Source organism: Lepisma saccharinum, chromosome 20, assembly GCF_977018435.1.
Source record: "Lepisma saccharinum chromosome 20, izLepSacc3.1, whole genome shotgun sequence".
Taxonomy (NCBI): Eukaryota; Metazoa; Arthropoda; class Insecta; order Zygentoma; family Lepismatidae; genus Lepisma; species Lepisma saccharinum.
Genome location: NC_139248.1, coordinates 38,621,545 through 38,647,123, shown reverse-complemented (window position 1 = coordinate 38,647,123; position 25,579 = coordinate 38,621,545). Strand labels below are relative to the sequence as shown.

The window sequence follows — 25,579 nt, the reverse complement described above, 5'->3', positions numbered from 1 at the left end:
TTGCCGTGCCTGTTGTTGTCCATGGAAACGGAAATTTGCTAGGGAACTTAAAGAAAGTTTATTTTCACACCGGAAACTACTGTAAGGGAATTATGATATACTTTTTGAATTTCAAAACATGAGCATCAGGATTTATTACAGACGGGAGGTAGGAATTTGATGGGGAATGAGGGAAAACAATTATTTTTCAATTACGTTTACAAATGTGAAAATGACAAAAGACGTAAATATTGCTTTTCCATTTTAATGTCGCTATTGAATTCGTTTATACAAGAAATCTAATTAACTATCTTGAAACAGTTATTGCTTACTCACTTTATTATTAAAAGAATTGGCAATAATATTTTGAATATTTATTCCATATTAGAGCCCGTACACATGTAACGTTACGTTCAAAACTTTCCAAATAAGCTAAGCACGTCGGCGAGCGTACGATAGTAAGCGAGTCCAATATACCGGGTGTCCATAAAATCCCTTTACAACTTCAAAAATTCACTACAAATGCAAATGATGAGATATTTGAGTGATTTTTTTTATTGTACTCGTTTACTATTAAAGTTTGTACTAATAGTCAATTTGTGTATTTCGGTAACATTGTGAAGAAAGAGAGGTCCTCGAAAGAAAAATGGCGACTCCGCAAGAAAAGGCACAATGTGTGGCGTGGTTCATTGAAACAAAATCTGACACTCAGACTCAGCGAAACTTCAGGACTAGGTATGGGAAACAACCACCAGCACGTCCATCAATTCGTGAATGGCACAGGAAATTCATGGAGACCGGTACAATTTTGGATAAAGCAAGAAGTGGAAGAAAACGAGTATCAGAGGAAGATATCGAACGTGTAAGACAAGCCTTTGTTAATTCTCCAAAGAAATTCATTCCCACTGCTGTCAGACAGTTACAGCTACCACGATCAACAGTGCACAAAGTCCTACACCACAACCTGCGATTGATTGCATATAAAGTGCAACTGTTGCATCCCATCGAGCCCAATGATAAACCGAAACGCAAAACATTTGCAGTCGACATGCTTCATCGAATATCGGAGGATGCAATGTTCCTCAACCGAGTGTGTTTTACTGGTGAGGCAATATTTCATGTTTCCGGTAAACTGAACACGTACAATGTGAGAATCTGGGACTCAGAAAATCCCCATGCGACAATGGACCTCAAATGAGACAGTCTAAAGGTGAATGGGTGGTGTGCACTTACGTTCAATCGAATCATTGGTCCGTTTTTCTTGGTGACTTTATGGACACCCTGTATATATAGCCCCAATACCACCACTGACTCACTGACATAAATGTTCTCCATGAAGGAAGCCCCGGAGGCGAAAAACGCCCGATTACGTCCCCCCATGAAAATGTCCCAAAAGGCCGAGAAAATTAAGAAATCGCTCAATTGGCCCTTCCTTAAGGGTGCAAATGCCCTTTTTTCACGTTCGTAGCAACCGTTGCCACGGACATTTCTTGCAGCACACATTGTTTCCTTCAATTCGGAATTGTGTAGCTAAATACATTATATTTCTCACAGATCACACACAGATGAATCAACTCCTGGTCCAAAAAGGTGCCTCAAACAAGGGTGACATCTACATAAGGAGTTTCAGCCCAGACACAATAACTTAGCCTACGTATCAACATTCTCAAGACGTAATAAACAGTGGTCTGAATTACTAATCGGCACTGTTACGTTAGTAGAGTGTACGAAAGTTGGATCATCCGCCCACCTTCGTGTCAGAGTGTTTTGCACAGCGCGCCAAGACGACAGAGGCCCCTGATTCGAATCCCTGGGTGAGCACGGGTGTTCTTTGTGAGTGTCCCTTCATCAATATCATCATCACTCATATTCATATTCGCGATTAACCAAAAGTGGCAGAAAAGCGAAGTAAAATAAACCAAATCAATCATTAGTTGGATCATTCACAACAATGACGTCTACTGTTGTCCAGAGGCTTGTAATTCAGGTAGGTTTTATAATGATTTGTGTCATGCCGAAAGGTATAAAACACCAGAGTTCAAAACATTTGTTGCATAGTGAGGCATCTAATTTTCTAGCTAAAAACTGCATTGATGATGATGCTTTATTGCAAACCCAGCTGACTTCAGGCAAATAAACAACACCTGTGGCGACTAATTCCATAAGTAAATTATTAACCAAAAAAGGGCCGACCTTTCCTTCGGACTTGGCGTTTCCACCCGAAATGCCCATGCTACGCCACTGATAATAACATACAATTACTTAGAGAGTTTGCGGTGCTTGTTCTTCACCAAGGAAACGGATGTTGCTAGGGAACTTAAAGAAAGTTTATTTTCACCCCGAAAACTACTGTAAGGGAATCATGCTATACTTCTCGAATTTCAAAATATGAGCGTCAAAATTTATTACACAGGAGAGGTAGGAATTCGTGGGGAATGACGAAAAACAATTATTTTTCAATTACGTTTAAAAATGCGACAACGACAAGAGATGTTTCCGATTTAGTGTCGCTATTAAATTCGTTTATACAAAACATCCAACTGACTATCTTGAAACGGTTATTACTTAGTTTATTATTAAGAAAATAGACAATATTTGTAAAATATTAGAGACTATACACACATAACACTACGTTGAAAACTTTTCAAATAAGCTAACCACGTCGGCGAGAGTACGAGATGCTCGCTTAGCCTTTTTCAAAGGGTGAAAATACCCGTTTCATACTCCCTAGCAACGTTTGTCTCCGTCCAGGGGCTACAAATCCGCCATTTTCCCCTCATGGCTTTTACAACTTCTACATACAATAATTACATTTGAAATTGACATACCTTCTTTAAATATTTTTTAGTTGCAAACGAAATTGGAAAATAGTTAATCTTGATATCTAAAATAACAACAAATCTCCTGCATATGTTTCGATTTTTATGAATTGCACTGATTATTGTAAGCGCAGATGTTGCAATGCTAGATTGAAAATGTACACGGTCATATTCGACTGAGGCGACACATGGTGTCCAAGAAAATAATAACAATTCAAGTAACTTGCGCTTGGTATCTTTCGGTGCTTAGTTGAGAGTTTTTAGTGACTTTGAACATTTTTATTATCCTCGAGGTAATCAATATCACATATGATTAAATTCATAGTTAGAAAACATGCATCAGACAATAGTGACATCTACATAAGAAGATTTAGTCCAGAGATAACTTAAACAGTCATGTATAACTTACTTAATTAATACTCAACATTTGATACATCATTGTTATTTTAATGAAATGTTTTAGACATGTTATACTGTCTTGTTAGCCATGCCTGTAATTGAACTTGGAAACAGACGTTGAAAATGGTACCTTAATGTCATATTTTTCCAGTTGTGACGTCACGTAAAATATGACTCGTATCGACTGTCCATACCTTACGGAAAATAAATTTTGTGAGGGGAATTGACTACCAGAAGAAACTAAGAGCGTGGCTCATGTTATTTAAAAGTAATTCGTGTGCACAATAAGAGATTCTAACAATATACCGTGGAAAATTATGGGCTGTATCTAACAAGTGAAGATAACATTTATTTCCTTAATTTTCATTTAGGAAACACAAATGAACACTGATGTATAGTATGTTAGATATAACTAGAATTACCTACACCGTAACTTAGGTTTTAAGTTTTGTGCAGAATATATTTATTGTGTTATCTTAAAAATCGATACTAGGGAACTTAAGGAACGTTTAGTTTCACTCCGGAAACTACTGTAAGTGAATTATGCTAGACTTTTCGAATTTCAAAATATGAACATCAGAATTTATTACAGAGGAGAGGTAGGAATTTAAGGGGAAGGACGGAAAACAATTATTTTTCATTTACCTTCAAAAATGTGAAAATGACAAGAGACGTAAAATATTGCTATTCCGAATATAGTGTTGCTATTTAATTCGTTTATATGAAATATCTGTTTTGAAACTGACAATATTTACCCAGTTTATTATTATGAAAATAGACAAACATATGTTGAATATTTGTATAATACTAGAGCACTTCCACACATCAAGTTACTTTCTAAGCTTTTCAAATAACCAAACTCATACACATGTTCCTCTTCGTCCAATACAACATGCAGACATTTTCAAAGTCATTAAGATCTATGAAGAACCCCATCTATAACAGGATTGCGTCCACAAGGTGGCCGAAGGTCACGCATGCGAGCGTACAAGACGTGGCCAAGGGCCACGTCGAAAGTACTCGAGTCGTTTAATGTTCATCAATTGGAGTGGCATTGTTGTGCTTGTGAATACGCATTCAATTTTACAGATTTGAAGAAATATGGTGTTATTTATGATCTAAAGAACATTGAGTGTCCAGTGTGGGAAAATAACATTTCCGACATATTCTTCTGTCTGAGTTTAACATAGGGACAAAGGCAGCGGAGGCGGCTCGAAATATTCGTCCCTTGTAAGGAGAGAATGCCAACGGGGAAAGCAGGGCAAGAAAAGGGTTTTGGAAGATCATCGGACTTTAATGAAGAGAGTTTAAACGCTTTAATCCACGTCAGTCGACTCGAGAATTAGCAAATGTGATGAACTGTGACCATTCAACCATCGTGCGTCATTTGCATTCCATGGGTAAGGTTCAGAATACCGCACGCTTTAATGAAAACAACCAAATCAGCGAGTAGGCCAGGAAGACAGCATCAAGTGCTGCGACACGATAATTGTTATGTCTTAATATTTATGACATAAACAGAAATAAACATCTCAAGATTGGAACTTCATCATTAAATATATATTAAAACTGGTAACAAGGTAGAATACATTATTAAAACTTAAATCATCCGTAAGACACATAAACAAGATGCATAATCCTTGCTATGCACAGACTATGTACATTGGTCATAACTGCTAGTTCACCATATACAATAATATATTTTATAATATATATCAATCTTCTCCCCTTCTAGAGAAAACAAACTTATGAGGGGTAAAACACTCTTGGAATTTTTACTCTTTGAGATTTGCATCTTACAAAATCACTTCCTCCCTTCGAAGACGAACTGGTTCCTGGACCAATGCTGCTCCCTCATTGATTTGTGGATCAGTTCCTCTTGGCCAACCATTCTTAACGTAAATTATTACTTTAGACAACAAACTATCGCTTTTTGTATGCTCCTTGATCTCAGTTAAGCGTAATGGTTGTAGCTTTTGTTCTAGATCTGCATACGCTGTCAAAACAAAATCTGATTGCAATTCTTCAGGTAGTGGTAATCTTGAGAAAGCGTCTGCTATTGAACCTTCTTAGAATACACTATTTCATAATTCATAGATGCCATGAATATTTTCCACCTCTGCCAACGTGCATTGTGTTGCATTGGCACTGGTGTATTCGAATCAAGCAATGATTTGGCAGTCGTTGAATCTGTGTATATTGTAAATTTTTGACCTGCCAGATATAAATAAAAATGCTTAACAGACGAAACAATGGCTAATGCCTCTCTTTCTCTCTGACAGTAATTCCTCTGAGCAGGTGAAAATGTGGCTGAAAAACACGCCACTGTTCGATGTTCACCATCTATCCCTAATCGTCCTTCAACACCGTAGCAAGAACTATCCGTTTCTAGGATTATTTCTTTTGAAGAATCGAAAGGAATTATATCAGGTGTCTGAATAATCTTATCTTTAACAGCTCTAATTCCGATACACATTGATTAGCCACAACCATTTTTCGTCTTTCCTCAGAAGTCGATATAGGTGTGGTATTGTAGATGACAAGTTGTGTAGAAAACGGCTTTAAAATGCAACCATCCCTAAAAAACTTTGTCGTTGAACCTTATCCTTTGGCTCTGGACTTTCTAAAATAGCACGCACATGCTTTTCAGTTGGTGTGATTCCATTTGCGTAAAACGTCTTCCTAAGTTAAACACTTCTTGCACTAGGAATTCAGATTTACTTAAATTGACTTTAACATTATAATCCTTAAAGCGTTCCAGAACTTGTTTTGTTCTTAGGAAACATTCTTGTAGACTATCTCCAGAAATGAAAACATCATCAATAAATGCTGCAACTCTTTCCAATCCTGTTAAAATTGAATCAATTACCTGTTGGAAAAGGTGTACCAAATGGTAAACGTTGCATTCTGTACAAGTGAGAATCATAATTTAAACACAATATGTTTTGTGAGTCTGGATGCAAACTATCTTGTAAAACTGCTGAACGTAAATCAAGCCTGGTGTAGTACTTTCCTATTTTAACTTTTTGTAAAATATCAGGAAAATCTGGTAGAGGATACACTAAACCATCAGTTTGAAAATTGACCGTTTTCGAATAATCTACACAGATACGTATATAATTATTTGATTTCTTAACTGGCACAATAGGACTAGCCCATTCTGAATGTTCTATAGGAGCTATAATATTCTGCTTACACATATTATCTATTTCTTGTTTTATTTGATCTCGTAATGAATATGCTATTCTATACGCTTTCCTGAACACAGGCCTAGCATTCTTCTGTAAAGGTATTGATACCTTGAAGTCTTTAATGGGTGTACTAATATCCTCATTAAACAATTCTGCAAAAGATGTCAGCAATTGTGAACGACAGTCTTCAATGTTCATTTGTTCTAAATTACTTGAATTATCTACGTCGGCCTTATGTTTGTTCAGAATCATGACTTTGCTATTTTGCCCTTGCACATTTGATGTTCGTGAACATTCACCCACTTCATCAATCTTCTGTTGATTTACCTTTCGAGTATCCATTATGCCTGAACGCTGAATTTTCGAACAGGTATGTAGTAGCGAGTCTTTTTATTCCAGACCTAAGCAAGCATGTGTGGAATCCTCATTTTGAATGTAATCAGTTACAGGAAACTCATTTAGAAGTTTGCTGTCCGAATCACTAAATAATATGTTCATTCCAGCTCTACCAATTAATATATTTGTATTAATCTAATCACCAACAACAAAAGGCATGATGTACATTTTGCCATGACAGTAAAGTTGTAAGCTTAATTGGCCTAATAAACACAATCTTTCACCTGATATCGACGTATATGAATTTAATAACGGACTCAGTGTGAAGTTGCTTATAAGATTAGTTAACAAATCTTTGGAAATGAAATTAGCAAAACTACCAGAATCGACAATAGCTTCTAACGATTGGTCTTGTATTATAATATTAATGTACAAAGGTAAACGTTCATTTCGCAATGAAATCTGATCAGATGCGTGATGCAAATTAGAAATAGATTGGTTTGCTTTTTTATTGTACATTTGTCGCGTGTTTGTAGTTAAAAAAGTATATGTACTATCTTCTTTCACAGGTAATAAGCTATTTTGAGAGTTGTATTCTCCATAACCATTAGCTTTTGTATCTAAATTACTGTTTCTCATTTCACAATTTCTCGTATACATACGTAGTAGATAAATTGACTGCAGGTCCGTTCCATTGTTTATTTCTTTCGAAACATGCAGCCGAGAAATGTCCTTTCTTCTTACAGAAACTGCAAATAGCATTGAATGCAGGACAGTTCTCTTTGAATGTACAACCTAACCTTTCACAGCGCTTACATTTTATATCATTTGCCTGATTTTGACGTGATACAAATTTTTGGCTAAATGCAGTATGGGGTTTAGATTGTGGCATGCCTTTGTATGCATTATTTGTTCCGAATCTTGATTCTCTTGTATCTTGTTGATTCTTTGAAAAATGAGCTTTAGCAAAATAATTGTTTGTACTGAATCTACGTGAGCCTTGTATTTGTTTATTTTCATCTACCAAAAATGCATTTTGGTTGACTTTATTTTTATTTGTGCGTATTATCTTATGTTGGAGTAATACATCCCAAACCTTTTCGAATGTGCTTGGCATGTCTGACAGTAATCTATCTTTTACTATACTATCGGATAGTCCGAACACGAGTTTTTCTCTAAGACGAGTGTCTAATTCATCTGTTGTAAACTCACAAGTTATTGCAGCAACTTTTAAACGATTTATGTACGATGTAGCTGTCTCACCTTGCTCTTGCTTTATTTGCATAAAAGCGAATCGTTGAATCCATTTATTAACCTGTGGTGCATATATTTTTCTCAATGTAGCAAAGAGTTCCTCCAAGGTGCAATCTTGTTGATCCTTTGGACTTGTGTTCCAGCTCTTGATATGGTAAACTACCGATTACAGAAATAAGAGTAAACACTCGTTTCCTTTCTTGTATATCGTTAGCCTCAACAAAAGGCTTGAATCTTTTAATATACGAATTTATATCCTGGCTTGGGTCATAAGCCTCAAATGCAGGTATAAAACTTATGTGTTTTTCCATACTGGCTCACTTGGACTTAATTACTATAATTCTACTTACAGTAGTAATTATTTATCTTCTTTAATCCTCGTCGCCATTTTGTTATGTCCTAATATTTATGACATAAACAGAAATAAACATCTCAAGATTGGAACTTCATAATTAAATATATATTAAAACTTGTAACAAGGTAGATTATTCAATACATTATTAAAACTTAAATCATCCATAAGACACATAAACAAGATGCATAATCCTTTCTATGCACAGACTATGTACATTGGCCATAACTGCTACTTCACCATATACAATAATATATTTTATAATATATATCAATAATGCACACCCACACTCCGCTAACATGACAAAAACTGGTATCCAGGATCTTGGTTTGGTAGTTATTCCACATCCTCCTTACTTCTCCCCGATCTTGCGCCCTTGGAATCCTACCTTTTCAGCTCTCAATCCACCAATCTTCAAGGAAGCTCCTTTGGTAACAAAAATGTTCTTCAAACTTGGCTTGACGATGCTTGTAATCCAGAATCAGCTGATTTCTTCAGATGTTATATTGAAAAACTGCCCCAGCGTTGGTAGACAGCCATAGACAATGAAGGAAAATATATTACTGATAAATGTATGTCTTATGTTCATCTCAAATAAGTATCAAATAAAAATACTTTTGCCACGATAAAAGAACGCTACGACCTTATGCATCAACCCAATAGCTCAATGGTTGATCTTGTTCAGTAGTAGTAGACCATTGATCTCTGTGAATAGACCACTGTTCATGAGAATTAGTCCCTCAAACTTGGTGATTAGGCCATGGATCTGGACGAGAAGGACATACATCAAAGAGGAGGATGTTGATAACGATGAGGAGGACATTGATTTTAATAGTGGACGATTGAACTTTAGGATTTTGATGACTAGGTCGTAAATCTGGGTAAGTAGTCCATTCATATTGACGGGTAGGCATTTGACCTCGATGAGTAGGTCATTCTTCTCTTTGAGTAATCCATTGACCTTAAATAGTAGGTCATATTGTTGATCTTGATGAGTAGTGTGTTGATCGTGATAAATAACCCATTCACCTTCATGAGTAGGCCATTGATCTTCAGGATTATGGCTTTGATTGTCAGGAGCAGGCCATTGATCCTGTTGAGTATTTTTGTAATTTTCTACATCTCTACTGAACGTTCATGGCTAGAGCTCCAGACAGGAGATTTATAATCATTTGCGAGCACTGGGGGCGATTGGGTTCCAAATGTGGGTAGCAAGATACCAAAACTGGGAGGGGGCCAAGGACAGTTTACTTTCCCTTGGTACGTAAGCTTTAGCATAGTGCGGGGGCAAAAGTGGCAAGAAGTGAAGTGGGGGCCACGGCCCCCTAATCGCCGCCACACTGGTGATGATAGTGCACCAAGCCATCAACGAATTAGCCAGGATTCAATCCAAGAACCTTGGTTATCATAATATATCCCGCTTAATATAAATCTACAGAAGCAAATTAGGTTAATATTGCATATGCCTTCTAGTAAATATTCCACAAGTTGACGAAATGAAGTACTAGGACAATGCACTAAGTGAATCAATCCCCGTACATAATTGCTCAGCCACGTAAGTTACACGCCATTCGGTCGTTATCCGAATCTGTTCATTGGTTTTGCTTTGCTTAGGATCCGAATGTGTACCAAAGAATCGAAGGTTTTTGTTCCGTTTCTTCTGCTTGTTGACGTTCCTCTCGGCGCCAGGGCTCTCCCGTGAGGTGGTTCACTGTTACTGAGGGACCACAAATTGATTCTCTGCTAATGCACGTTATTCAAATGAATAATGAATGATTGAAGCGACCAATCGATCATCGTACGCACTGTCGAGACATTATCTGGGCTTCCCGTTTCAATGTCTGGTGGTAGGACTTTGGAATCGTTGTTACAGACAGAAGAGAGTCGTATTTTGAATATCGTTTACTGAATATGGACGAAAACAATAAACTCTACATCTAAATATTATTTATAATTAACAGTCATAAAATATTCCTATCCAGCGTCACTATGAGAAACTTCGAATTATTCGAATTCCAAAAGGAAATTTTACTTGTCTTTACATCAGCTTCCCTATCAACTGTACGATCAAACTATTGAACAGAAAACGTAATTAGCGATAATTACATTTTTCACTTTATCCATCTCGTAAATACCAGTTTCTATTTTGCTCCGAATATAGTAACATGAAAAACGTGTAAGTAAATTTTCTATATATACACTTGAAATGTTCTTATTGTATGAGCAAGTACATTAGGAAGCAAATAACGCAATCTCGTTACTTTTTGAAACAAATGAACAGTAGTTGTAAGGTGTTATTATTTTAAGTAACTCACACAACTCAATTCTACATAAATAATCACGAAGTTCTCTTTTATTTCGAAGTCTTAAAGACTTTTAACGATGTGTTTCTTTTTGCAGCTAGACTTCTAAGCATCCGTTTTCAAAACGTTTTCTCCTGAACTGGTTGTAAACGTTATATATTATTGCTGCCTTGTTTAACACGTCACGTGTTTAATCATTAACTTAAAACCAACAGGGAAAGTGACAAACAAAGGAGTGCATGACAGTGATAAAGGACGGAAATAATGTCCTCGTGCCTGGACTAAAGCTCCCTTCTGAAATGACTGAGCTAAACGATATGGATAGACGCTGAGATGTTTGAAACTGTTATCTCCCGAATATGATTTCTTAAGCTGCATAAGATAATCGTTGTTATCTAAAGTTTCTATTATTTGCATGTGAATTTATATACTGTACATAGTTGGAGGAGTAATATTCAATACCTCTTTGATTGATTGATTTTTTTGTTTTAAGTCCACTATATGAACAGAAACGCTAATCGGGACTGGACCTACAGTTTCAAGTGGGATCCGAACCACTATGTACCTCCACCGGATATCGAACCCGGGACCCCATGATTACAAGGCTACGATTCTAACAGTGCGCCATCGGGGAGGCTTCAATACATATTTGTTAAACACTGTATTTGCTTTGGATTAAATCTGTAGGTGATAGTGGTAATTGATATTTCCATGATATATATCAATTTATACTTTGTACAGTGTGGGTGGAAAGTCCCAAGACACCCGTTGTTCAGAAATATTTTTTGGCCGTAGACACAGCAAATGAACTAATTGCTTTGCAGCGTGATGAGTACAAACAATAATAGTAATAATAAGTACAAATTACAAATTTGTATGTCTGCACAAATAGGCTACAACTGGAAATGTGATTGTTATGCATCGAGGACGTCCATATGACTTCCCACATGATCATAACACAATGGAATTCGACGCCATGTTCTTTTATGCATGTTGCGGAGTATCATCGATGTCACCCCTTGGAAGGCGTCTGGAACAGCCGCTTTTAAGACTTCCTTGGAAACATATCGGCGCTGCCGCACCTTCTACTTAATGATGCCCCACAACGCATTATCTCGCGTGGTAATTCCTGGACTGCGTGAGGCAAGACAACGGAGCAGGTAACTGTTCACTGTAGCGTCCAATCCATCGGTGTGGAAATGTCGTGTCGAGCCATTGACGAACGACAATGGTGAAGTGTGCGGTGCACCGTCGTGTTGAAACCAGACAGTATCCATAATGCGTGCCGCTTGCAGCTGTGGAAGTAACCAGGTGTGCAGCATGTGAAAATACGACACTAGATTCACTAACCCTTCGAAGAAGTAAGAACCAAACAGATGATCGGCATTCATACACGCCCACAGCATCACATGCGGAAGATGTGACTCAATTTCCTGATAAAAATGTGAATTTTCCTTAGCCCAGAAGAGAGATCTTTCTGCTTCGGGAACTTCGATAAATTGTGCATTCATCGGTAAACAGGACGTCCTTTTGCCTTGCCTGTGTTGGAAATGTTTTCAGCAACGCTGCACATACAGTCTGGCGGCTGTCCAAATCCGTGTCTGTTAATTCATTCACAGTCACAGGGCGAAAAGGTTTCACTTGCAGATCTTTCTTCATATGGACGCGCATGGTCGTTCGCGGCACTTGCAGCTCGGCGAAACGTTTACTCGTTGACTTCATGGGCGATCGAGCAAGTGATTCTGCAAGGGCCACACACGTTTCTCGCCTAGTAGACTTTCTCCCACTGCGTGGTGCGTCTGTCACACTTCCCGTGCTAAAGGCTATCTTTGCCCACTTACACATGTTACCTCTGCTCGGTGGTGGTTTACCAAATCGAGCCACGAAATCCTGCATGATGTTCTTCATGGTTTTTCCGGTCTGTGAGCGCTCATGGACCGACACGGCAGCTACAAGTCTCTTCTCCACACAGAACACGCTAGTGTCCACCATTCTGACGTCTTCGCAATGGCTTTCAGGTGCAGTTTTCCTCAGCGTCCACCAGATGTCTCCCGTCACTCACTTCCGACGTCTCCCGATCTCCGACGAAGGTATCACGTGTACAATTTCCAACACAATTTCCATGCACACATTTGCTTGCAGACGAAAGTCAGCAAGAAAACAGGTGTCCTGGGACTTTTCGCCCACCCTGTATAGCAGAGGAATATCAAAGCTATCGAAAAAAATGTATTCAGATTGATCTGAACGAAATATAAACTCACGAGTGTTTATTAGTGAATGTGCATTATGCTTTAAATAATTAACATTACCCCACACTTCACGACGATATTGAAATTGAAGAAATGCGTACCAAAGTGTAGTATCATTCCAGAAAAGAAACTCGAGCTAGGATATAGTTGCACTGGCATTATGTAATACTTTTATTTCGTAATCTTAGTGCCAATTATGTAATACTTTTATTTCGTAACCTTAGTGCCACTATTAATTAAAGAGAACACCTAGCTTATGTAAAAAAAAGAGGATTCCCTATAGTCATCCAATGTGATGAAGGAGGAGCCTTTCACAATATCACCTAAGCCCATTGTTACTGATCAGTAGACCTCGGATTTTTAGGCTCTAAAAAGTGTGCTTTTAGGTTCCTAAATTAAGCTCTAAAAATAAAAAATAGGTTCTAAAAACCCTAAAATAGGTTCTAAAAATCCTACAATAGGTCCTAAAGATCTTACATTAGGCTCTAAAAATCCCAAAGTAGGTTCAAAAAAACGTAAAATAGTTAAAAATTCCTGAAAAATGCTGATTAGGTATAGTCACCTACAATGAAAATGGGACACCTGAATATGCACTATCTTACAAAAGTTTATGTGTGTTGCCTAACCCTACGGGGATGGCAGGAACTTACCTTTGGAAATTTACTATTAAAATCCACTCTTCGGCGTATAGTTAGGCAACAATCTTTTTCCATGTTATCCACAGACAAACTCCGCAATTTTGTCTGTGAGGATCATCTTATATGCTGAAAGTAATCTTCCAACAAAAACATTGCCAGTGGTGCAAACTTCAATGCTGAAATGTTAGTTTGCAAGGCGAGAATGCCACAAAGCACCAAAGTGACTAGAAAGTGAGCAAGACCACACAGATCAGACCACTTTGGATTGTACGGGTAAAAGTAGCACCAGACATTTTGCTTTGTTTAGAGCTTTGAAAAATAACCATGGACTTGGAGGAAGGGACATCAACAGAGAGTACGTTTCAAACACGTACGTCATTGAATTTTTTCATGACGAAACAAAGCAAATGCCTCTGAGTGACATAAAAATCCTGTAAAACCTTTAAAAATATATAAAAACCTAAAAAGAAGGCTTGATTTAGGCGCATAAACCTAAAATAGGTTCTAACAAGCAAAATAGTTTTTTTTTTAATTACTATTAAACTTCATCAGTTGTTGCGTTTTTAAAGAGACGCTGACATAACTTATTATTTCTTACATACCCGTACAGGAAAAAAATAGGTGAAAAACCTAAATTCCGAGGTCTACTGATGAGTTGCTTTGCATAGTAGAGGAAATTGCTCTTCTCGGTTGAAGGAATTTAATTTTCTCCAAGTTTACGTATCAGAAGAATATACGAGATCATCACGGATTGGTATGTTTTGTCAGAATAACTTCATAGTGTTCATGTCTAATTAAATATATCTTCTATAGAAATGGGCAAAGTACTGAAAAAGATAACGCCTTAGAAACACCGTTACAACGCTTCCAACATTAACACGTTACCATTATTTTGTCATAATAACGATATTTGACTGTTTACTCAATTAAAACATCAATTATTCGTAGTGCATAGTTTCCAAGAGTAATTTCAGATGCAGTAGTTTAAAACAACACAACGAAGCGTATCTGAATTTACACAAGTAAATACAGGGTTTATCAGAAGTCCCTTACCACCCCTTGTAAAATCCGCAGAGATGTATTTTCATGGAATTTGATATGAGCGATTCAAAACAGGCCTAGGAGGACACCTTTTGGAGTATATCACGGGGATGGCCGTCATCTTGGTTCCGCCATCTTGAATTCAATTTTTTCATTGATAATGATATGTGTAGATTGATTGATTTGGTTTGTTTTACTTCTCATTTCTGACAGTTCTGGCTAAAATGGAAGATGAGGATGAGGGATGATGTGATGAAATTGATGAAAATACACAAAAGGAACACCCAGGCCGGGATTCGCACCCCCTACGCATTTCAAAAGTAAGCATCAATAAATCACCACTTAAGTGATTATCCATGGTAACGTTTTAGAGGGCCCCAAGAGGGCTGATAATCCATGATAATGACAATTTAGACTTCAGGATAGCGAGGAGTTCCAGTCACCTATAGTGAGATAGACTTATGCGAGTTGAAAGCTCACATCACCTCTGGTAACAGCCTCGATGAAGAGGAGTTCCAATCATCCATGGTTAAGATTTTCTTCAGCTCCAACGGATCTCAAAAGCTTTAATTGTTCATAGTATTGACTCATTAGGCTCAAGGGTGACGAACAGTTCGACCCATATATTAGAAGTACAAAGATGTAGAAACGCCAAACGTTTCGTTCGCTGATGCATGGGAATTGCCAAGAAGTATTCAATCATCAAGATAACAACATCCCATTGAAAATATTTGAAGGCAAATGTGTTTATTTGTTCCGGCAAAACTCTCGAACGCCTGGAGCAATTTCAAACAAACTTGGTACACGTATCACTTACAATTTGGAAAGAAATACTGTGGGGGCAAGACACCTCTGGCACCCTTAGGGGTGAGAGTGGGAAGGGGGGTGACATGTAACAGTAATCGAAAACGACGGATATTAGTGTGGAATCCATAGTTTTCGGGGTCGCTACAATGAATAGTGACACTCCCAATGCCGTTCAACTTCAAGTTCATTTTACACTATAGTTAGAATTCATTATTTTCCTGTCTAATAGAACATTGGGATAAATAAATACCCGAGCAACGGCGAGCAATCAGCTACTTGCCTTATAATTGTATAAAAAAGTATTATAAAATTCATGTGTAAATCAGAGGATGAATATTCAGTAGCTAACACAGTACAAGAGAGGATAATAAAAAATATTTTAAAACGAAAATAAAGAGTAGTTGAATAATTAACATACGATATGACAGAAATGTAAAATTTTTAACTCATGAAACAGATGTACAGTACACGTAAATGTTTAATGTAACCTTTCAACATGTTTCTTTTTTCGAGAATTATATTTCATCCCTTCCGTACCACCTTGCCGATTGGGTTAACAAGTATGAATTTTGAGTCTCCCAGATGGCGTAGTGGTTACGTCGTCGCCCTGTAATCAAGGGAACCGGGTGCGATACCAGTTGGAGCCACAAAGTGGTTCGGATTACACTTTAAACTGTAGGTCCAGTCCCAATTAGTCTAAAAGTGCGTAAAATGGACGTAAAAAAAAAGTCAACGAAACTCAACAAGTATGAATTTGTTACAAGGTCTACCCAGAATAAATTTAATTAGCAATTATGAGCGAGTTCGTATCGTGGGGACAAAAAAATGAAGTCGCCTGCCTCTGTTCTCTGTAAGGCTCACAGTGGTAAAATAATTACTGTGCAAAATAGGAGACGAGAATTTTCATACATTCTGAAGGAGTTTCACCGACTCGAGAAACCATGTAGCAGAAATAACCTTCCCCAGGTAACAAGATTGCGTTATGTGGTGTCTAATAGCTTTATTAATGTATGTTTCCCTCTTTGAGTCCTCCTTCCTCTTCCTGAATAGTAATTAGGGATCCCCGGGAGCGTCGTCAACTTCCCAGATTAATTACCTGAAAGGTGTCTTCCAGCAGATTCTGCCTGGAGGCTGGGAGGTGATACAGAATCAGGTGTCGCCCAGAGGCCACTTTCATCTACGACAAACTTCACTCCGAAATGAGGGAGCAGATTGGAAGGTTTGTGTATGTGGAAATTAGATGGCAGAGGAAGCTAAAGAACATAGTAATCATGCTCATTACTCGTGGTTACTTCTTGCTACACCACTCTGCATAAAAAGGTAAAGTGTTCCCCTGTGCATAGCACCACGCCATGAAGGCGTATAGGGGGTGTGGGGGTAACGCCCCACACTTTCTTGATCCGGTCGTGAGTGGGGGTGATGTGATCAGCATCACGCCCCTGACCGCCTTTACCCCCCAGGGTTTCCCCCAGGTACCCATGTTATTCGACGCTGGGTAGGCGCCGGGACCGCTTCCACCGTTAGAAAAGTTCCCGGATTTGAACCGGCCGGGGATCGAACCCGGGACCTTGAGCATGGTAGTCAGACGCGTTACCGACTGAGCCACCGCGGCCACTTGCATATAAGTTCAAATGTTCTCCAACGGATTTGATTAACATTTCGGCCACTTTTGGCCAATAGCAACGATGAGGATGAGTGATGATATGATGAAATTGATAAAGGGACACTCACAAAGAACTCCGGGGTTCGAATCCAGGTCCCCCTGGATTAGAGTGATGTGCAACCACTTCACGGATATCGGTTTCCTCCTCTCTACTACAGCACGATTCTTTCGAAACGGCAGTTCAAGGCAAACCAGTGTTATCTTCCCAGTTGCTATTTCCTCTGGCTTGATTGACACTCAAAGTTGCAAAAGTTAGTTTTACAAAATAATTAATCTTTCACTTATCTGGTAGAACATAAGACTGTTTTATATAATTTTTACGTTACTTCCCATTCTAGTTCTCTAGATCAATTACGTTGTATTTTCTACATCGTGAAACAGGTTGGTGAAGAACGTTTGTATCTTTATTGCAATGCTCGTTGGTGGACATTCTACACTGTTAGAAGTTACCGTCAAATCCAAATGTGCAAAATTATACCGTTAAAAAGCAAACAGTCTGCTTGTTAATTTGCCAAAACGGAAAGAAACCGTTTTTCTTTAGCATGCATGAAGAATGAATATCAATTACAGTTGGGTGCAATACAAATGTATTTGAAAACTGAATTATTAAAATTACATCAATTCTAGTAACTATGTATTGGCCCTTAACACTTTAAAAAGCGGTTATGGTAATTTTTACGGTAGTTAGATGGTAGCGAAAATTGACGGTTTAGACCATCATTTCTCCATTCAAATATTAACGGTGTAGTTTGATGTGTCACATGTGTATGTGAGTGTAACGTTTACGTTTTCTTCTGAATATTGGGCGACTTCTCTTTCTGACTCCACCAACTTTAATCCGATGACGTGACGTCACATCTCTTGTTGCACTAGAGCAGATGTAGAAAATGGAGACGAAATTTGAAGAGTTGAGTACAAGCACCTACAGTAAACCGTCCGTACATCGGAAATTTAAAATGCAAAGTTATAAAGTTTTCTAAAGCTGAAGACTTAACAGCTTTCAAATACCTATTGTCTCTTGGTAAGAAAATATTCACTAAATAAATATGTGACATTACGATATTTTTAAAACTATTCAAGCTACAAATATGAAATTAGGCGAGTAAAGAAAGCTGCGATATATTTAATTCGTGATGTATACACACATATCAATTCCTATATTTTTCCGTTACATTTAACAATCATACCCATTGAGATCCCATGGTTTCCTCGGTAACTAATTGGGGCATAACAATATACATTATTGAGCTAAAAATATATCTAGTACTATCTCACTGCTGGGTAAATAAATTATTTTCTGTCCGACATCTACCATATTTAATCTACGGTATCTCAGGAACAACTAATCTACAAATATTAATTTCGGAAGACCTATGGACTATTAAGTTTATGATTTATTAATATTTCTATTAGCTCGTCACATTTTAAACCATTTTTTATCTATATAAATATTGCAATGTCATCTACTGTTAATCGTCAGTTTGTTATGGAACGCAATCAATGAATATCGATTTTTTAGTTTTTGACTGGTACACTGGGGCACATCGCGGCTGCACAATGAGCGCTGATTCAATTTCATAATTTACTAAAATATATTCAATGTTTTTTATGAGATATGCGTATTTGGAAAATATTCAGTTAAAATTTATTTTATTTTTATTAATATTATTATTATTATTATTATTATTATTATTATTATTGATTTCTTGTATTACTCTGAAATAAAAACAGATCATCAAAAATATCCGTTCTTGTACCCATTTCATAATATTATACACAATTTATGATTATAATTTATTTTCGTTTATTAAATGATAATTTACTAACATATATTTTATGTTTTGTAATATTGCATGACAAGTTATGAGATTTGTGGATTTTTTCAACTTCTTCATAACTTCGTATCGCAGAACATAGACAGGGCTGACTATGCATCTATTTGGATGTCTGTTTTGTAAAAAATGTAAAATGTTATTGCTAAAGCTCCTACGTTTCATGAATATCTTCCATGAAATTTCATAAGAGCACTATGGCTTCATTTATTTGTTTTCAGTATTTTTCTCGACATGTCAAAGGAAGTATTATGCTTTAAGTGATAGCATAGTTTCGTGTTTTGAAAAATGTTACGGAAATGTATTTATTGAAGTGAAGCATGGGTGGAATTAATCTAGTAGTATATATGTCAAGCTGTGAACCATCTCTTGTAAGTTTTTAAACTTTCCGATAGGACGACTACATACAATGTTCGACGTGTGGTGGAGGACGTAATAACTAATTTTACCCCCTTAACCACCCTAACAAACAAACAAATATAGGATCAATATTGTTGTCATGTATCTTATGAACGGTGTTCAGGCATATTGAATGTGCTTGTGCAACCATGACTCTGCTTTGCCATGACTCTGTTTCATCCCCTTACTCGTAAGAACATTAATTAAAAGAAAAATTGAAAGATCTTACCTGGCTGTTCCAGCGAACGAATACGACGATCAAGTTTAGCCAATTGATACTTCAGATCCTCCAGGAAGATGTTTGTCTTGTTGCACTCTGGACTATCAGAATCTTCGCCGCAGTTGTGTAAGTCATTGTCACCGATTTCATCCAGGTCACTGCCATAGCTTAGTAAACGTCGAGCATCAAGAAGCACTACACTATCCAGAAGCAACCAGAGAAAAGGCAACCAGGTTACAATACAAACCAACATAATGAGAATAACCGAATTACTTTGGCAGACTGTATGTTAATAACTGCAAACAAGTGTAAAAAAAACGACAGGTTCTGAACAAGTACACGAACGAAATTCGTAGAGACGCGAGCGAGAAAAGTGTCCACTCAAAACACCATGGAATTGCGTCGCATTTTCCAGCGGAATTTTTTACGCACGCCTGCCCAACGAAAGCGCTTTCAATAAACAACTTCCTCATTAGCGAAAAGGAGTTGGGGAGATAGGGTTGCACAGCAGAAAGCTGTTTCCCCCAAATTAACAAGCTGAGGCCATTTTTTAACCCTGTACATATATAAGTGTGTGTGTGTGTGTGAGAGAGAGAGAGAGGGGGAGAGAGAGAGGGGAGAGAGAGAGAGAGAGAGAGAGTGCTTTATTGCACAGAACCTAAAATCACTTGCTTTGTTCAGGCATTCTGAATTAATCCTCATTCTACAAACAAAAGCGTTATTGCGGTTTGTACAAGCCCGCGGTTAATATCATCATGACGTCTCTCTCACCTGTACAGTTTCTGTTATGATTTTTAGACCAAGTTATATCAGTTAGTTAGTTGTATTTATGCAACAGTTCAAATATCTCATTGCCACCATTTTCTTGCCCTATTCTAAGCAATTAATACCGCAGTGGAATCTACTATGCAGATGCAAGTCTGGGCAGGGACGTCGTTAAGGGGTGGCACGCGGGGGCACTGGCCCCGGCAAACGTCCACGTGGCCCCGGGAAACTGTTCTGTATTTGCTGGAAATTTTACTTTGATGACAAATATTGCAAAATAATTCTTCAGTAAATTTTGCTGCAGTTTGAAACACTTCTTCAATTTTCAGTAGCAAGAACCCAAGCAAGGTATTTCTTTCTTATTTCCCTGTTTCTTGCTTGTTGAACACAGATGTATTAGCAGATAGCAGAGGATGCAGTTAATGGTTTTGTGGTCCGCCCCAGTCAGGGAAGCCTGACGCCTAACGAAAATGCACTTTTCCTCCCTGCTGCACACCAGATCCAGGATCCCCTAAAACACGCACTTTCTCTTCATCCGGCCCTGCACTGGCACCATGGGCGCCGAAAGAACGACACAAACAGGAAGATTTAGCTACGGATGGCTAGAACGTTCTGGGTTTATTATTTTATGGTTCAGAAAAGATATCCCCATGCGTTTCAAATTCCAAGAACAGAATTCAATTGCTTGTCCATTTTTTGGCGCGGGAATGAATGACATAGCGGTTCTTCTCACATGCAATCAACCCTCCTGCTAATGACCTGCCCTGCAAAGGAGGAAAAGGCCACTTTCTGAAAATTCGGAGAAACATCGAAGCGGTCGGTTCATCTGTTGATTTGGTGGACAATTGATATCTGTCAGATAGTTTGAAGTACGGTTCGTGGTCTGATCGGTGGTTAACTTCTGTAGACAACGAAAAGATAGAATCACGAAGTGTTTGTGATCTCGTTTTCGTACACCTAGAGTGAAATGTCGAATGATAAGCTGCCAGATTGTCTTCCTCTGGAAACAATGCATCAGGATCGACTGATCGACCAAATATCCAACATATTGACGTTCTAAAAGAATCTGACTACCACACAAGATCCTGGGTTCGACTTCCAGGGTGGCTGATCTCATGTATAATGAAGAATAAACCACGTTTCAATTAAGGAAGAAAACTAGTTATGTAGCAATTTTATTTACAGCCGTCTGCATGCTCTATAAGTATTATGTTACAAAATTTGTATATCTTTCTGACTTTCTGTGATTTTTCTTCATCTAGCCTCCACCTGCAAATGCGGAAGCTGCTGCTGCTTAGGTGGCTAGGTTGGCTAGACATACGAATACAATTAATCCTTAGTCATACAGTTATATATATATATAGTTATATAAGTTATATAATATAATCATGAGTTAATATCATGAGTTAATATATAATATTAATCATGAGTTATGGAGAAGGGATGTGACGACCTCATCGCCCAGTGACTTGTTCACTGCAGTTAGTCAACCAACAGAGTGAAATGGTCAACATTTTGCTCTGTTGGGATTTACAGAGCTGTCCTGTCATGGCTCTATGAGCGTCCCACAATCACTACAATGTGATCCTCCCAGCTAGATCCGAGGGATCTGCTGACCAACGACAGGTGCGGTCCTCCATTCATATTGGGGGTTAGGCGTAGAGCTGACAACTCTGCACTGTAAAAAGACAAGTCAAGAAACAGCAATATGAGGCCATGGATGTTCCCAAGGTAAAATATTCCGGAGGTAAAATAGTCCCCCATTCGGATCTCCGGGTGGGGACTACATTGGGAGGTCCCTGGAGAATAAGGATATTAAATTAGGCACCTGGAATGTTCTGAGCCTTTACCGGCCTGGGTCATTTCAGTGTACAGTTAATGAGATAGTTAAGTATAAATTAGATGTAGCACCTGTCCAGCAAGTTAGGTGGCCAGGAGAAGGGAATTGTAAAACTAAAAATTATACTTTTTTCTATGGTGGTACTGAAAATCATAATTTTGGAACAGGCTTTTTCATAAATAATAATACATGCACCAACGGAAGATAAAGATGATAATACTAAAGATGATTTTTTATACAGAGTTAGAACAAGTCTTTGATAAATTTTCTCAGTATGATATGAAAATTCTGTTAGGTGACTGTAATGCACAGATTGGCAAAGAAGAGACATTTAAAACCACGATTCATAAAGAAAGTCTTCATGAATTAAGTAATGATAATGGTATAAGATTGATTACTTTTGCAACCTCAAAGAAAGTAATTGTGAAAGTACCACTTTTAAACATAAAGATATCCATAAATATACCTGGTCTTCTCCAGATGGTAAAACTCATAATCAGATACAATCATATTCTCATGTATAAGAGAAGTTATACTAGTATAATTGACGTTCGTACACATAGAGGTGCTGACTGTGCCAGTGACCATTATTTAGTAATTGCTAAATTAAGAGAAAGACTCGCAGTGATAAATCATAAGCAACAAAATCTAAAAGTTATAAAATTTGATACAGGAAAGTTTACTGATGAAAGAATTAAGAAAGATTACCAAATTAAACTATCAAATAGATTTGATGTTTTGCAGGAATATAAATGATGAAGAAAATATAAATGAAACAGACGTAAATAAGAATTGGGAGCACATACGTAATGCAATAGAATCAGCAGCTAAAGAAAGTATAGGATACCATAAACCAAGAAAAAGTAAGCCATGGTTTGATAATGAATGTCATAATCTAATAGAAATAAGAAGTCAGGCTAGACTTAGGTGGTTAAATAACTCTGATGATACAAATCTAAACAATTATAATAGAATAAAGCGAGAAGTTAAACCCACGTTTAGAAGTAAAAAAAGATATTACTTGAAAAGCAAAATTAACGAAATTGAAACAAACAGCAAAAATAAAAATATCAGAGATGTATATAAAGGTGTAAATGAATTTAGAAAGGGGTGGCAACCTAAAGTGAACTTGATAAAAGATAAAGACGGTGATTTTCTAGCTGACCCAAGCGATATTTTAAATAGATGGAAGAATTACTTTAATGACCTTTTAAATGTTCATGTAGGAGATAAATCAGAAGTAAATGAAGTACACACAGCAGAACCTTTAGTTCCAGAACCTAACTTGACTGAAGTTAAATATGCTATTAAAATGTTAAAGAATAACAAAGCACCTGGCATTGATTTAATACCAGCTGAGTTAATTAAATATGGTGGAAATTCATTAATATGTCAAATTCATAAATTAATTTGTTTAATATGGAATAAAGAAGAAATCCCTCAACTGTGGAAAGAATCCATAATCGTTCCTGTGTTTAAAAAAGGTGATAAAATGAACTGCAATAATTACCGTGGAATTTCTATAGTCTCAACAACATATAAAATATTATCTAACATTATTTTAACAAGATTAACCCCATATGCTAATGAAATTATAGGTGATTATCAATGTGGATTTAAACGTAACAGATCAACTACGTATCATTTTTTTCACATCCGACAGACACTTGAAGAAAAGTGGGAATATAATCAAAATGTCCATGAGCTATTCATTGATTTCAAAAAAGCATATGATTCGGTCAAAAGAGATAAATTATATAATATATTAGTAGAGTTTGGAATACCTAAGAAGCTTGTTAGTATGATAAAAGCATGTAACCGCTATTACCGCAGGTAAAAGTAAAATATAAAGAATTGAAGAACCTGTCTTAAAATATTATTACATACATAAACTGGTAATATTGTCGTAAAGTAATTATTGTAGACTGACATTTTTTCTGACACCGGCAAAAGCTAAGAGGAGGACTGTTCCTGTATCCTCCTGAGGCAACATGAGGAAAGGCCCTGAGCCCATGCAAGGAAGACTTCCCGTCACGGCAAAGACTGTTACGGCGGGAGGAGGAGGCGGGTTATTTCCATGCCTGTTTAGCCGCCACAGTTGCCGGTGATCCTTACCGGATACAAATCAGTGTTGCCATATTCAATTGACAGAAGAAAGCTAAGTCGCCTAATCGGGGTCTATCTTACTCTGAAGGTGCCCACTCACATTGTGGAACGATGGCGCAGTGGTAGCGTCGCCGCCTTGTAATCAAGGGGTCCCGGGTTCGATAACCGGTTGAGGCACAAGTGAGCTAAACTGTAGATCCAGTCCCGATTAGCCTTACTGTGCATAAAGTGGACATAAAACGCCAAATCAAAATTTTAAAAAATCAAATCAACTCCGGAAAAGCAAACTACCAAGTGATATTTTGTATTTACACTAAATATCAGCGATTACGAAAGTCCTTTTTCGACATCATTGGCGATAAGGAGAGGAGAGGGATGGGGATGATCAAGGGGTCCGCTGTCCTTCTAAAAATGTCAACCTAAAATTCTATATTTCACACATATAATATTATTTTGGTTACAGGAATGTAATTGTTGAAAGGGTCGATTGAGTTTGACATACGTTGTCGCAGGAATGCGATAATTTCGGATTGAAGCAATGATTTTGAGGTAGCAGAACTGTTTTTGGGTGAAAACATTACTTACAAGCATAATTTCACGATTGTTATCTTAGCACGCTCTGAAGTGTCAGGTGTCGCAGGTTCGAATCCTCAGCAAGAAATGTTATTTCAATGATTGTTGTTATTATTTTACTTACATAATTATAAAAATAATAATTACATACACAAAAATATAATAATTATATTTCAATAATTCATCATGTATCCCCATCGTCACGATTATCCTATAAAGCGAGAGCCTTAAAGGTAGCAAGGGACGTAAAATATACGAAACAGTAGTGGTGTCAGAAATGAGATTTCAGTGGATTTAGCGAGACATGGGAGTGGGAGTAGTTAGGAAACAGATCAAGACTACATCTACTCTACATACGTCTTATTTGAAACGAAAAGTTTCGCGATTTGGGAAAATCTGGTTTCAAAACAACTAAGATGGCAACAGTAGTACAACTGGACTTCTTGCAGAGTAAGGTTCCGAAGGATAGGCTATTGCCTATTGGGGAAGCGCCAGTGCTTGCTCCGAGTTCCCAAGTGGCGGGTTCGTCCTATCTAAACAGTGTGTGTAATTGTGCAATAGAAGATATTTCTGTAAGTATCAAATTACGTATTTCTTTATTAGGCTAATGTTTATTGTGTCAACAACCAATGTTTGCGATTTCACTTCAGTGCCTAAGCCAACATTTTTTTTCCTGATTAATAACTTTACCAAAATCTAGTAATATTATACGAGCTACTTGAGAGACATTGGGGGGGGGGGGGGGCATAAGGTGGGGAGGCGTCCAAGTCTTACGGCTCCTCCCTTAAATGTCCTACTGATAACCGGTAACAC

At 37.6% G+C, this 25,579-nt stretch overlaps 1 protein-coding gene across 1 annotated transcript in view; it reads right to left on the bottom strand.

Annotated features, from left to right (window-relative positions):
* Positions 1–19,854, bottom strand: part of LOC146003236 (uncharacterized) — a 325,906-nt gene extending 306,052 nt beyond the window's left edge. The window contains exon 1 of the mRNA XM_083141410.1: positions 19,492–19,854. Within this exon, the coding sequence (XP_082997536.1) occupies positions 19,492–19,735 (244 nt within the window). The 5' untranslated portion in view covers positions 19,736–19,854. The remainder of the gene's footprint in view (positions 1–19,491) is intronic.
* Positions 19,855–25,579: the final 5,725 nt, after the last annotated feature.